Below are 14,807 nucleotides of genomic sequence, written 5' to 3'. Positions count from 1 at the left end.
AATATACTGTATTTTCAAATAACCCACACAGCAACACTAACTACTTCGACATTTCCTAGATTTTGTCTAGATTCGTCTGTCATCAGGAATTCACTCCACTCCCCAAACTTCATTTAAGTCTTTGTGCCCAATTAGTGTATGTCAGCATGCCCCTCTAGTCTCTTTTAATTTGCTAGTTCTTTGTACTTGGTAAAATATCACAGTTAACCCCCAAATGATAAGACACTCATCAACCTCTGAAAAAGCATGCTATACCCACTGATCTGTAACCTGTCAGTCAAAACTATACTGCTTTGTACCCTTGTCCTTTCCACCTTGCTGGCAGACCTTCCTTCCTGAACTTATGCGAATGTCAGCAACACAAACTGAAATGAGAATTTGCCTTCTCTATGTCCTATTCACAACTTTCTCTTAAAAACAACAATATTCTTTGTTTTAAAACTGTGTATTAACTCTTCACGTGAAGGAATAACTGTTTTTCCCTTCTTATATGCACCATTTTTATTCTCTGCAACTATTGATCAATCCAGGAAAATTCATCACTAGGCAACACTCATTATTTACCTCAGCACTGGGATATGCACTTTATGTGTTCATAATTTATCTATGCAAGAACCAATTACTTAAGTGTCCACTATGCACCAAGCACTTTGGGTGTTGAGCCTGCATAGGGGAATAGGGCATAGGTTTTGACTTTCAGGGGCTTGTCAAAAAGAAATGGAAGTAAAAGTTATAGGCTCTGATAGATTAAAGAACTACCTGTATCTACTTATCTGAATGTCTATTTATCTGTTTCTCCAAAGTGCTATAAAACAAGAAATGTATTCTGCTTAGGGTTTTTTGGGAAAGTTTTGAGTGAAATGTAAGGTCTAAAATCATCTCATACCATTAACATTAGCAAAGCTAGATGGCTAGATGGCATCACTGATTCAATGGACACTTGTTTAAGCAAACTCTGGGAGATGGTGAGGGACAGGCAGGTATGGTATGCTTCAGTCTATAGGGTCTCAAACAGTCTAACATGTCTGAGTGACTGAACAACAGCAAAGAACTTTATAAACATAGAGTCAATTACTATTAATAAGATCAAAGGTACAAGGGTAGCACAGGATGAAAAGAAGAAAAGAGGACCACTGCTGGCAGAGAAGAAAACATTGAAGAGACTGAAAATGGGAAGTTGCATTTTGTTTACTATTGCTAGCATACCAATGATAAATTAATGATAAATTTCAGATTTCAAATTTGATGCTTCACACGTTTTTTTTTTTTTTCCCCCTCTTCTGAATCAACTTTCCAAATAATGTGGAATGCAAAGTCATACTGAGAAGAATACATAAGACAATGAGGTAATTAAATAAAACACAGACAACTTCAGGTACAAATATAAGTATATGCCTATCTAAAACTATAATGAAAACTCTTACTTTGGACAGTGGAAAGCCTTCACTTCATAACAGAATAAGTGAGTCATTTGGCTGCCTTGTCTTATTTTTCATTTGTTGTTATGAGTTGCCATATTTGCTTTGTCTAGAATTATTACTAACGGTCACTTAATGCTGTGCATGGGAAAGTCAGGTATAGGAATAGGAAATTCAGGTATAGGTATAGGAAATTCACCACAAAATGCGAAAGAATCTTGATAAATCTTTTTTACTTCTAAAACACAGGCATTAGAATCAGAGAACCTCCCTTTAATGTAATGTGAATACTTCCACAGAGTGTGGGTAATTTCAGATCCAGGGTAATGTCTAGCACATTGCCAACACTCAGGACATGTGAAATAATAAAAGTGTGTTACTTCAAAACACTTGCGGTTTAAAAAAAAGACTAAAATATCTTCCATCCTTTCAGTTTGTTTCAGCGTTTCAGTTGTGTCAGTGATACTGTTAATAATTTACTGTATATCTGCTGCTGCTGCTGCTGCTAAGTCGCTTCAGTCGTCTCCGACTCTGTGCGACCCCATAGACGGCAGCCCATCAGGCTCCCCTGTCCCTGGGATTCTCCAGGCAAGAACAGTGGAGTGGGTTGCCATTTCCTTCTCCAATGCATGAAAGTGAAAAGTGAAAGTGAAGACACTCAGTCGTGTCCGACTCTTAGCGACCCCATGGACTGCAGCCTACCAGGCTCCTCTGTCCATGGGATTTTCCAGGAAAGAGAACTGGAGTGGGGTGCTATTGCCTTCTCCGATGCTGTGTATCTGTGTACAAAAGCTTTGTTCTTATTGACATAGTTGTTGTAACCGTTGTTTAGTCGCTCAGGTGTGTCCAACTCTTTGCTACCCCATGCAGTGCAGAATGCCAGGCTTCCCTGTACTTCACTATCTCCTGGACTTTGCTCAAACTCATGTCGATTGAGTCAGTTATGCCTGTTGATTTATGGCATTTTATAATTCATGCATGGTTTCTCTACACATCCAAGAAATAGTTGGTTCCTGTCATACAGGTCTGTATGTCCAAGCACCACACCTTTATCCTCAAGAATACAATACTTTGCAAAGTGTATTTTATATGCTATGTACACAAAAGATATTTAATAATTCATAATTTTAAATAAAAGTGCTGCAGATTTACAGGCAACATACATTATGGTTGAAAATATTAGGTTGACCAAAAAGTTCATTTGGGTTTTTCTGTAACATCTTACAGAAAAACTTAGATGAAGTTTTTGGCCAACCCCATAAGAAACTTAATAAAAACAAATATACACTGCTATGTTTGTTTTGATTATCATTTACTATGCCAACTGAAGAAATGATTGGTTAACACTTGTGTTATTTGTCTGCTTGAGATTCTACACAAAAAGAATAGCCATGATGAGAAGACAGTGGTTCGTAAGTGCTATAAAAGGCAAATGAATTAGCTAAATCTCCTCTTAAAGTTCGAATCACATAATACTACATATTTTTTGTTGTTGTTGGAGAACTTTTCAGTGATGTTAACTGATAAGAAAACCTAATATAGGCACTAAATAATGAAAATTGAAGAACTAATGTAGTACCCAAGGAAATCTATAGATTCAGTGCAATCCCTGTCATATTACCAATGGCATTTTTCACAGAATTGGAACAAAATTTTTTAAAATTTGTATGGAAACACAAAAGAACCTGAATAGCCAAAATAATCTTGAGAAAGAATGGATCTGGATGAATCATGTGCCCTGATTTCTACAAAGCTATAGTAATCAAACCAGTATGGAACTGGCACAAAAAGGGGTACATAGACAAGATACTATCAAACTCCTAGGAGAAAACTTAGGTAGAATGCTCTTTGATATAAATCACAGCAGTACTTGTTTTGGTTCCATCTCCTAGAGTAATGGATATAGAAACAAAAATAAAGAAATGGGACCTAATTAAAATTAAAAGCTTTTGCACAGCAAAGAAAACTATAAACAAAATGAGAAGACAACTTAACTGAACAGGAGAAAACATTTGCAAACGATGTGGCCAATAAGGGATTAATTTCCAAAATATAAAAGCAGCTCATGCAGTTCCACAAAAACAAACAAACAAACAACAACAACAAAAAACAATCAAAACCTGGCAGAAGACCTGAATAGACTTTTCTCCCAAGAAGATATACAGATGGCCAACAGGCACATAAAAAGATGTTCAACATCACTAATTATTAGAGAAATGCAAATCAAAACTATGGTGAGATACCACCTCACACTGGTCAAAATAGCCATCATTAAAAAAAAATCTATAAATAACAAATCCTGGAGAGGGTATAGAGAAGAGGGAACCCTTGTATACTGCTGGTGGGAATGTAAATTTTTGTAGTCACTATGGAAAACAGCATGGAAGTTCTTTAAAAAGCCAAAAATATAGTGCCATACGACACAGCAATTTCCCACTCTTGGCCATATATCCATTAGCATGAAAACACTAATTTGAAAAGATACATGTACCCAATGTCCACAGTGACACTATTTACAGTAGCCAAGACATGGACGCGACCTAACACCCACTGACAGATGGATGGACAAAGAAGAGGTGGTATACATGTATACAATGGACTATTACTCAGTCATAAAAAGAATGAAATAATGCCATCTGCAACAAAAGGGGTGGACCTAGAGATTATCATAATAAGTGATGTAAGTCAGACAGAGAAAGGCAAATATCACACGCTATCACTTATATATATACTTTTAAAAGGATTAGCTTTATTTACGAAGCAGAAATAGATTCACAGACATAGAAAACAAACTTATGGTTACCAAAGTGGAAATGGAGGGGGATGGATAAATGAAAGTTTGGGATTAACAGATTTACACAACTACATATAAAATAGATAAACAACAAGGACCTATTGTATAGCACAGGAAACTATATTCAATTATCTTGTAAATGGCAACCCACTCCAGTACTCTTGCCTGGAGAATCCCAGGGACAGGGGAGCCTGGTGGGCTGCCGTCTATGGGGTCACACAGAGTCGGACACGACTGACGCGACTTAGCAGCAGCAGCAGCATAATGGAAAAGAATCTGCAAAAGTATACTGTATATCAATTCTACTTCCATAAGATATTATTAGAGAGATTTAAATTTAATCTTGATATCAGTTTATTAAACTAAACCTACTGTTTTATATATATTATCAAAGAAAAAAGCATTGCTAACATACGTGCAAGCATACACAATTTTCTTATTCCAGATGATTTGCCTCTTCCCCTTCCTCAACAAAATAATTATTATATGTAAAAGAGGAATAAGGCAACAGGTATAACATGAACATACCTATGTACTTGAAAGCCAGATTATTATGGTACCAAGAATTCATAGTACTGACTAAAATAAAAACAAGAAAATAAGGTTATTTTATTGCTACTTTAAATTTAGCTCATTACTTAATAAAAGGAGAAGGAAATGGCAACCCACTCCAGTATTCCTGCCTGGAAAATCCCATGGAACCTGGTAGGCTACAGTCCATGGGGTCGCAAGGAGTCAGACACGACTGAGCGACTTCACATCTGACACCTGACTTAATAAAAAGTAATTCCTTTGTCCTCAACTGAGACTTGAAATATCAGGAAGGGTGACAATCTCACCAGTCCTTTCTGAGAAATGCTAACTGAATTTAAAGTCACATATTCATTAGATACAGGGTCTTAAATCATTCCATTTCTCCCAAATGGTATCAAAAGAAATTATATCAATAATCATAAACCCAATTTAGTCTAAATCACAGCTGGAAGTACTTGATGTTTTTCATATCCACATTGAAAAAAGAGTATAACATGAGTTTTTAAGCTCCTTAATCAAGACATGTTATTGAGGACAATTACAGAAGTCATATTTTCAATATTCAGCACCATACTATGAATGAGTTTCTGTCTGAGAACAGCTGGGAAACAGGTTTAGGAAATTTCTGGGCTGCTCAGTCAATAGTAATTTCTGTTGGTAGTGGTGGTGGTTGGAGGTTGAGTAAAACAGTGCTGGGTATGGGGATCAGTGGACAGTTCACTTTGCAGTATATTTAGTGTTCATGGTCCCCTCCCACTAAATGCTAGTGACAACTCTCCCCCTGAATCACTTCCTGCCTCCCACTGCTTTTCAACATACTTGTAGGGGAATGGTGCTGCCTCCCTGTGGAAAACACATTCAACAGAGAATTCAGCTCAGTATGCGTGCATGCGTGTGTGCGTGCTAAGTGGCTTCAGTCGTGTCCGACTCTTTGCGACCTATGGACCCTAGCCCACCAGGCTCCTCTATCCTTGGGATTTTCCAGGCAAGAATACTGGAGTGGGTTGCCATGCTGTTCTCCGGGGAATCTTCTGGATCCAAGGATCTAGCCAGCATCTCTTACATCTTTTGTATCGGCAGGTGGGTTCTTTACCACTCGTGCCACTTGGGAAGCCCCTTCAGCTCAGTATGTGCCATGCAATTGACACTTTGATTCAGAAACAGCGATTAAGAACTATTGTTTTCAAGGGCGAAGAAAATATTTTAAAGGTAAGAAAGATGCTTTAATTCATACAGTGTACTTAAGGAATGCTTTTCAAACATAACTATTATTTGTATAATGGTTACATGTGTCAGGCATTACTTTTTACTTCTCTTCATTTTAGGGTGAACCATAATGAAATTTTTTTTTTTTAACAATGAAAAATTGTCAAATAGCAGTGACTGTATATAGTTCTTATACGATAGTGACTATTTAATCCTCACAATAAGTTTATGACACCATCATCCCCAATTTATAGATGGGAAGCAGAGATACCGAGAGGCTAACTTGCCTAAGGAACGCACCCAGTATATGTGGAAAGTAAGACTGAGATTTAAGTAAGCATTTAGGCTTCTGGAGTCATTGCCCTTGACCCCTGCACAATACTACACCATTAACAGCCTTGTCAGTGCTGTCTCTTCAGACTGTCAGCTCTCAGAAGGCAGAAGCAGACTGGGAGAGATTGGGAAGAGTATGAAGGATGGAAACAGGTAAGTAAACAATGGAAAGGGCTGTGTAGGCAGAGCAGAGAGGGGTGTGAAATAGCATGACCTATGGAAGTTTCTATTAGTAGTTCAACAGATCAGAGGAAATGGGTGTGGTGAAGGGTGGAGATAAAACTTTCTAGTGAGGCAGAGAGGAGGCTAGCTGTGAAGGATGGATCCTGATGATGATTCAGGGAATCTGCTCTTTATCTTAAATACTTGGCTGTATTAAGGTTCATATCTGCATTTTCAAAAAGAGAAGCCTGATCCCTAGGTAGAGATCACATTGAACTAGTTAAGAATATGTGAAGGCAGGAAGTGATGAGATTCCAAACAGAGGCCAGGTTCAAGGGCAGAGGACTAGCTCACTTCAACATACTCTGAAAAGAAGCTGGCTGCATAGCCTTGAGGAAGTTATTTAGTTTCCTTGGGCCTCAATTTTCTCATGTGTAGGATAAGAATAATAATATCAAGCTGTATTTCCTGAGTCATTTTTTTCCTCACTCATAAATATTCTCTAGAATTTGCTTAGTCTTATTTAATTAACAAGACACTTATTAGCATCTTGTGTCCTTAGGATCACAGAGGGTAGGACATACACAGGTCACTCCCACCCCCTCCACCCTGTTCTGGGCTCAGGGGAGTCCATTCCACACTGCCTCGGAGCCAGAGCCTACCCCCCGGCATGTGGCCACACCCCTCAGGCAAGGTGTTACCTCACAGTGACTCTAAGTGGGGAATGGGGCTGCGGTGGGGTGGGAGAGGTGATACTGATGAGGGTTGAAGTTTGCTTGATAGGTGACGTGAGCTAGACTCCTTACTGATAAGTCTGGGATGTAGGGTACCCGGGTGTTGCTCATTCCAGGTCTCCACTGCCAGCAGGTAGGAATCCCAAGATCCATAGATGGGTTTTCCACCAGGAAGAGTCACCTGGAGTCCCGATTCAACCATTTTCTGAGCTGCCACTGCCACTCAGCGTATCCCAGCCCATCCTCTTCCTGCCCCTCCATCTGGACCTGCACTTACTACTTCCACACTGAAGACACATAGCAAACCCCGTGGGCTCTGACAGTGCCCTGTTTGCCTTCCTGGGTAACTCTACACTCCACCCACTTGGAGCAGGCCCTCGCCCCGGCCCAAGGGTTCCTCCATTAATAAAAACAAGAGAGATATAAATCTTAGTGTTGTTTTTGTTCTCTTCCCTGCCTTCGAGTTCCAGGACACAGGCATTAGTCACCACTGGCACTATCTACACGGGGTACAATCCTGCTGGATCTGAGAATACATCTGAAATTTAATCTACCAATGTTCTTTTATAATTGATGCCATATCACTGATAGTCTCTGCATGTCTATTCGAAAAAGATTCCCTTTTGCTCCCTTCCCCCAAACACAAACATCCCCACTCCTCTCTCCTCTTTTCCTACAGAACTTGACATCCCATGTATGCTGTTTTATGGTTTACTGTCCATCTCCCTTAACTAGAATGTGAGCTTTGTACAGAAGAGCCTAGTTTTATTCAATGATATATTTCCAGTGACTAGAACATTGTCTGGTGTTATAAGAAAGCGTCTTGCTACTGTGTGCTAAGTGAATAAACGGATTGATGGAGGGATGGATGAATGAATGAATGGATTATTTTGTCTAGAATTAGCTTTGTTCAAGGATGTTTCAAAAACCAAAATTGCATCCCCCAGGAGGGCACATTTCCATCCAGTGAAACCTCTAGACCAGAAAGAAAATGCACTGGATGTAATAATTCTTAAAATAAACTCTTTAAAATATATATATACTAGAACTTTTGTTTACCAGTAATGAGGGGGAAAACACCTTCTAAATAGCAGTGCTTATCTACATTTAAAGTTACAATGAATTATACTTTTCTTACTCGGCACCATTAGTTTCAGAAGAACATGCCTTTGTATATATTTTCAAATCTACACCCAAGTGTTTTTCTTTTCACTATGCACTAAAATTTGCAGTTAAAATGTACATTAATTTAAGTAAATTCAGCAGAATGATTAGACTAGGGAAAATAAAATTAATTATTCATGTCACCAGTATTTTAAAATGCAGAGTGGTTATCAGGAACACATATAATTATAAGTAACGCAGTTATTTCTTAATAATGAAGCCACAGCTAAGGTTAATTAATATTTTTAATAAAAAAATAAAATTTTGTTCTTTGAGGTTACAAAATGTTTTTTGTTAGCTTTAGATATTTTTCATGGAAATATGTGTGCACTCTGCTTACATTTTTCAAACAAATATCATTAATTTTTTATGAGTATCTCCAAAGCTGCCAGGAAGCAACAGCAGTGTCCAACACATTCAAACACTTTTTTTGTTTGTACACTAATTGGGATTCTTTCTGGAACATTCTACAGGAATCAAATACCAATGAGTTCAGTAGGAAGTGAATACACATGTCCTGACAACCTACCAATGGTTTAAAATCCTCAAGAGTACCTTGTCTTTGTAAAAAGTCTAACTGGAACCACTAAATTGTTCCAGTACGTTTCACTCATACTTACTGATTCTGCCTCAGTCTACAATTTAATTTCTTTCTAAGAGTTGCAAACTATAGTTCCTCCAGTCAAAAACCAGAATCTCTCAAAGCCTTATTTCTCTCCTTTTTTAAGGTTTTTGAAATGAGATGAAAAGAAGATGAAAAACACTATGGATTCTTGAGATCAGGTATGGAGACCAGAGTCAGTTTCTACTCTGAGTATAAAAGACAGGGCTTCTCTATTTATTATTCTTATGAGGAATGATTTTCTTGCAAAGATAGATTTTAAATATGTTGTCAAAGTAGAGCGTAATACAATTTGTGGACCAAACTGGGATGCTTTTGAGAGTCAAAAAAGGATTCTATTAACAATTACATTGATATATCACCAGGTATGTGGGGCTTCCCTGCTGGCTCAGTGGTAAAGAATTCACCTGCCAAGCAGGGGACATGGGTTCAATCCCTGGGTCAGGGAGATTCCTGGTGAAGGAAATGGCAACCCACTCCAGTATTCTTGCCTGGGAAATTCCATGGACAGAGGAGCCTGGCGGGCTACAATTCATGGGGTTACAAAAGAGTAAGAAATGACTTGCTGACTAAACAAGAACAACACACACAGTTCAAGAGATTCCTAAACCCACTTATTTTAGAGAGATAGCAAGCAAGGCCAGAGTGTAGCGAGGTTAACCATCTTGTCCAAGATACTCACAAAGAAAGGAGGTTGTACTGAAACTGGAAAACTGTTGCTGTGATCTTTCTATTATACCATACCTTCTCTAACCAAAAGGCAACACCATGGATCCATATTGTCTACAGTATGTAAATAACATAAAATATTCTTAATGGAAAAAACACAATATTGCAAAATGTGATACAAAGCATAGACCAAAAGAAATGTCAAAATCTTGATCTCAAAAGAAACAGTTTCCTTTCTTTACAAACTGGAAACCAAATGGAATGAACGTTGTTCTTTGCATGTTAACTTGCTTTAACTCTTTTACATAAAGCTACATGTACATCAAGGACTTGGCTGGTGACTCAGATGGTAAAGATTCTGCCTATAACGCAGGAGACCCAGGTTTGATCCCTGGGTCTGGAAGGTTTCTTAGAGAAGAGGATGACTACCCACACTCCAATATTCTTGCCTGGATAATTCCATGGACAGTGGAGCCTGGCGGGCTACAGTCCATGGAGTCACAAAGAGTTGGACATGACTGAGCAACTAACACTTTTCACATATACATCATAGATTGCCATATTATTCAGAAGAGCAGGGAACACTTAGCTATCAAAGATCGTGTATGACACTTTTGCCTCCAATCCCAAGAAGGAAGCTCTCCGCATCCTGAAGAACTTTATACTGTCAAGAGTTTGCCAATATTCTCTTTCTGAGATTACCCTTATAGAAAGTTTCTCTTTGTTAGAATGAGTGGGTCTTATGGAAACATTTAGATACTAAATATCATAAGCAAAATAATTTTTTGTGAATTTTATATAATCCATATTAAAAACTACTACTAATATTGTTATATTCATATTTTAAAAGTCATTTAATGACAACGGTTGGTAAATGTATCCATTACTTCATGACATAGATCATGTCTTTCTAAAGTAAATTCAGTTCAGTTCAGTTCAGTCGCTGAGTTGTGTCTGACTCTTTGCGACCCCATGAACTGCAGCACACCAGGCCTCCCTGTCCATCACCAACTCCTGGAGTCCACCCAAACGCATGTCCATCGAGTCAATGATGCCATATCAGTCTTAAAATTGATCACTATCAAGAGAAGAAAAACTTTTTTCTTTTTAAAGCATATTTACTTTTAAACAGGAATGTAAACAGAATCTTATGGGATGACATTTTGTGAATTCTCTTTTATATTCTTTGACTCTGTGAAAACTGAAAAATACATTTCTCCCCACTACTTGCCCTGCAGAATGACTGAAAAAAAAAAATCTCATCTCATCTATCTGAAATGAATCCAATTTAATTCTGCTTGACCAAAAATCTGTTTCTATAGTTCTAAAACATGCAATCACCCTAAGGTACATAGCCATTGTAACTTAAGTGGCTCTGTGTTATCACTGAGGAAAATACACGTTGATTGAGAAAACAGTCCAGTATGGCTTTTGAAAAACAAAATGATCCTCCCTGGCATACAACTGAGTAAGACAGTTGATAAAAGCAGGCAGTTATGGCCACTATGGAAGGAAGATGCCTCATCCAACCTGCAAAAATGGGTCAAAGGTTATAGTCTTAGACTGAGAATTACAAATCACTTTCCTATTGAAACTTCCAAGACTGATAATTCTAGCAAACACTTAAATTCTGTATATATCAATATTTCTTTGTAGTTGGAGGGCAGTTAAAAATCAATTGTGAAGTAAAGAAAATTCACAACAAATTAGCCTGCTATTCAAAAATAAGCAATTTGATTTCTTCCCTAGTAGTCTCTCTTCCATACATTCACATTTTATTACCTGTAATCACAAACATATCCTTATGAGAGAATTTTAAAAGCTTTCAGTACAACTTTAAAACACTGTTGCCACAACTGAATGTTTGTAGTATATTAATCCAAATTATTTAATTGTTATTATTGGGAAATCTGAAGATTTAAAATATCTATTTTTTAATGAACCTAGTAATCTTTTATTTAAGTCAATACCTCCTCAAATGAACCAAGTAATCACTAATTGATTAGATCACTTACTTCCATAAACCATTGCTATCTTTAAACATGTTATAGCTTATAATAAAAGAGAATCTTTTCATTGGCAATTAATGGGCAGTTAACTATTTTCCTTTTACATTAGTGAATATTATAAAATGCATAAATTTTAATTTCTTCATTTCTAGGTGTTCAACTTGTAAATGAAATAGCTATTTTACACATATTTTCTTAATAAACATAATTTCTTACTACATAGCAAGTACTAATAGATAAAGCATGTTAAAATGAGGCTGATACTTCCTTATTGGGGGATATATCTGGTTTACCTAAGAACTTAAGCAGCTACAATTTCATTAATGATGACACAAGACTTCTGAGGAAGAAAAAAATCTGGTTAATTAAAATTTTATTCACAAGAATATTTCCAATTCTAAATGTCCTAGAATATCCTCTTCTGAATTACTTCACTTAAAGGAAAGAGTTTATCATTGCTCTGTGTTTTGCTTTCCTATACCAGATTTGCCTTAAAAACCTGCTTATTGTTAAATAAGCCATACACAATAAACACAATAACAAATCATTAGTGAAGTAATATCTTAATTGAATTGTATACTTGTACAGTGTGACATTTAAAACTTTTTTTCACCAAAAAATTTAGACATAAGATTGAAATAAGCTTAGTGAATATTTGGGGTGAGTGCAGTTAGCCACATAATGTACAAAATATGTTGGCCTAAGACAGTTTTTAAATACCATATTTTGAGTCTTTGTACTCAGATAAACTAATAGTGCCTTTTTCCTATCAACAGTAAAAGAGTAGATTTATCATTCATGACAAGACCCACGTGCCTTCCAATTCAAAATTTTCAGACTTCAAAATACAAGTGCTGTCAGTAATTTCCTTTTTAAGATTTTCAAAACTTGCTTTTATTTAATTTTGATGAAGTTTTGAGCTTGAACAAGGTCTTTCAGATACTTCATTAATTTACTTGTTCATTTAACTTAAAAACTGAAAACCATGTATAATGCTCAGACAATCCCCTTAGCTTGGTCTAGACCAAGGTTACTGGATCAAGACCATCAGCCTAGCCACACACAAACCAACACAAAGCAGTTCGTCAAAGTTCACAAGCCACAAACCAACATTTCATCTTCAAATTGAATCCATTATATTAAGCAAGTCTCAAAAAAGCCATAATGATTGAGATCAGAAGTAATCCCATTCTAGAAAAGACACACATACAGGAAAGTCCACTTTTATAGTCACAGATTCAAAATGAAGAAATGAAATCCAGGTACTCACCTGGCTAACGGGTTCTTTCGTAGGGGGCTTTCCTCTTCTGGCTGTGCTAGTAGCCAGTGTCGTGGTGGTCTCCATAATTGATGTGGACATCTCTGACTGCATGGCAGTGGCTGTCGACTCAGTTGTCATAGAGGAAGGCACTTCACCAACCAGTCTCACATTTCCCACTATGGCGATGTTGGCATCATTTTCGGCTGCCATATTCAGAACTTTCAAGCCATTGTAGTAAAGCCCAGAGAGCTGACCCTGGAAGGGCTGGCCCTGCTCTTTCCCGCCAATTATTATGGTTGCTTGGCTATTGAAGATTGTGAGCTGACGCCCTGTAAAAATAATATTACATACATGCAAAAATGTTGATTGTGAACTCTACATTCTATAAAGGATGATAAAACAGATCTTTCATGGGGTGGATAATGAGAGCAATAAACTATAAGAGAGGCATTTGACTCATAATTCATTGCTTATAAATGAGGTGTCCATGAAATGCATAATCACTGGCAAATACTTATAAATTCTCAACTTATTGTAAATGTAGTGCCTTTGCTAAAAGACCAATCAAAGATATATATTATAAATCAATTTTCAGTGGATCACTTTCTCTTTTACCTCAAGATCTCAAATCTAAATTGATAAATTAAAAATATGTAAGATATCTAACATTTCAAGTATTTGTCGTTCTAAAATTACCACTGGCAGAAACTAGTCTATAGCAGCTGAAATCTAATTTTAAATTTATGGTAAAAATTTCATAATTCACATAATGGCCACATGTATCCATATGCTGTTCTTTAGAAATGTTTATTTTTTTGAATGTAATAGTCCACTGTTATTTGAATTATTCTACTTTTCTGGCAAATACACTGAAAAGAAACACATGGTTTACACTGAGTGTGTCAGAGACAAAACAAAGAAACAAAAAATCCAAAAAGATTTTTCTGATTGGCTTTCAGCAAGTCTATTAAAACAAAACAAATGAAAAAACATAGCTTCAGATGTAAAAAGCGGCACAAACCAATGGAGAAATTATGGCACATTTCCATCAAACAGCAATCCTCAGCAACAGTACCAATATCATCAAATTGAGTATCCAGTTTTAGCAGATTGCTCTCTGTTCATAAAAGCATGCACACAACTTTAAGTTCAGTTTTAATTAGGGCTTGTTCCCAAATGCTCTTAGAAGGTTGCAAACGTTAAAGGGACTTCATTTTGACTGGCAATTCATATTGCCCACTATTTAAGATGCCTAGAGTTTAAACCAAGAGTTTTTTTTGTTTGTTTGTTTGTTTTTCAGGACCGTAATAAAGATATCAGAACTACATATATTTTAGTTAATAATTTAGAGGTTGGAACATGTAACATAATCTATAAATGATTTATCATTTTGGGTTAATGCTTGCTGTGAGTACCTTCATAGATTGAGTTAGTGGATTATATTTAACAGTCCCTTTAACCTTAAGTTAACAGGGTAAGATTATTAAACAGCTGGTACGTCTAAAAATGTATAGAAAGTATTATACAAGGAATGCAAATATTACTATCTACATTTTACTGTTTTAAATTTGTTTTTAATTTAGTTTTACGGAAAATTTATTTTTTATGTTTATTAGTGTTACAATGAAGTACTACTTGGTTATGTTCAAATTATTTTTTTATTTGAAGTTTTAATCAATGTTTTTTACCTTTGTCGAGTAGCCATTCATCAACTACTCGACCAAGTCGATATGGAATTCGCTGTCTAGCAATCGCCAGGCGCTCGTTATCATTGTTTCCTTTAAAGTTTAAAGAGACATTTCATTGGTTAAAATCTGTAAGGTCAAAGGTTAAAAGTTAATACTTAAAGCTTGAGCTATACAGTTGCCACATGATTTTTTGAAATTTGGAATTTTAAAAAG

The 14,807-nt window shown here is 36.6% G+C and overlaps 1 protein-coding gene across 25 annotated transcripts in view; it reads right to left on the bottom strand.

Annotated features, from left to right (window-relative positions):
• Positions 1 to 14,807, bottom strand: part of NRXN1 (neurexin 1) — a 1,199,463-nt gene that overhangs the window by 143,727 nt on the left and 1,040,929 nt on the right. For 14 of the 25 annotated variants that reach the window (XM_081593708.1, XM_081593711.1, XM_081593713.1 and 11 more), the window contains 2 exons: positions 14,595 to 14,684; positions 12,916 to 13,235 (listed from right to left, as the gene is read on the bottom strand). In XM_081593708.1, coding sequence (XP_081449834.1) covers positions 12,916 to 13,235; positions 14,595 to 14,684 — 410 coding nt within the window. The remainder of the gene's footprint in view (positions 1 to 12,915; positions 13,236 to 14,594; positions 14,685 to 14,807) is intronic. The other 11 variants (XM_081593721.1, XM_081593722.1, XM_081593723.1 and 8 more) reach the window with 3 other exon arrangements.

The sequence above is a fragment of the Giraffa tippelskirchi genome, chromosome 4 (genome assembly GCF_054371585.1).
Source record: "Giraffa tippelskirchi isolate mGirTip1 chromosome 4, T2T-mGirTip1v1.2.pri, whole genome shotgun sequence".
In the NCBI taxonomy this organism is placed as follows: domain Eukaryota; kingdom Metazoa; phylum Chordata; class Mammalia; order Artiodactyla; family Giraffidae; genus Giraffa; species Giraffa tippelskirchi.
The sequence above is the reverse complement of the archived record's forward strand: the minus strand, read 5'-3'. Positions and strand labels throughout refer to the sequence as shown.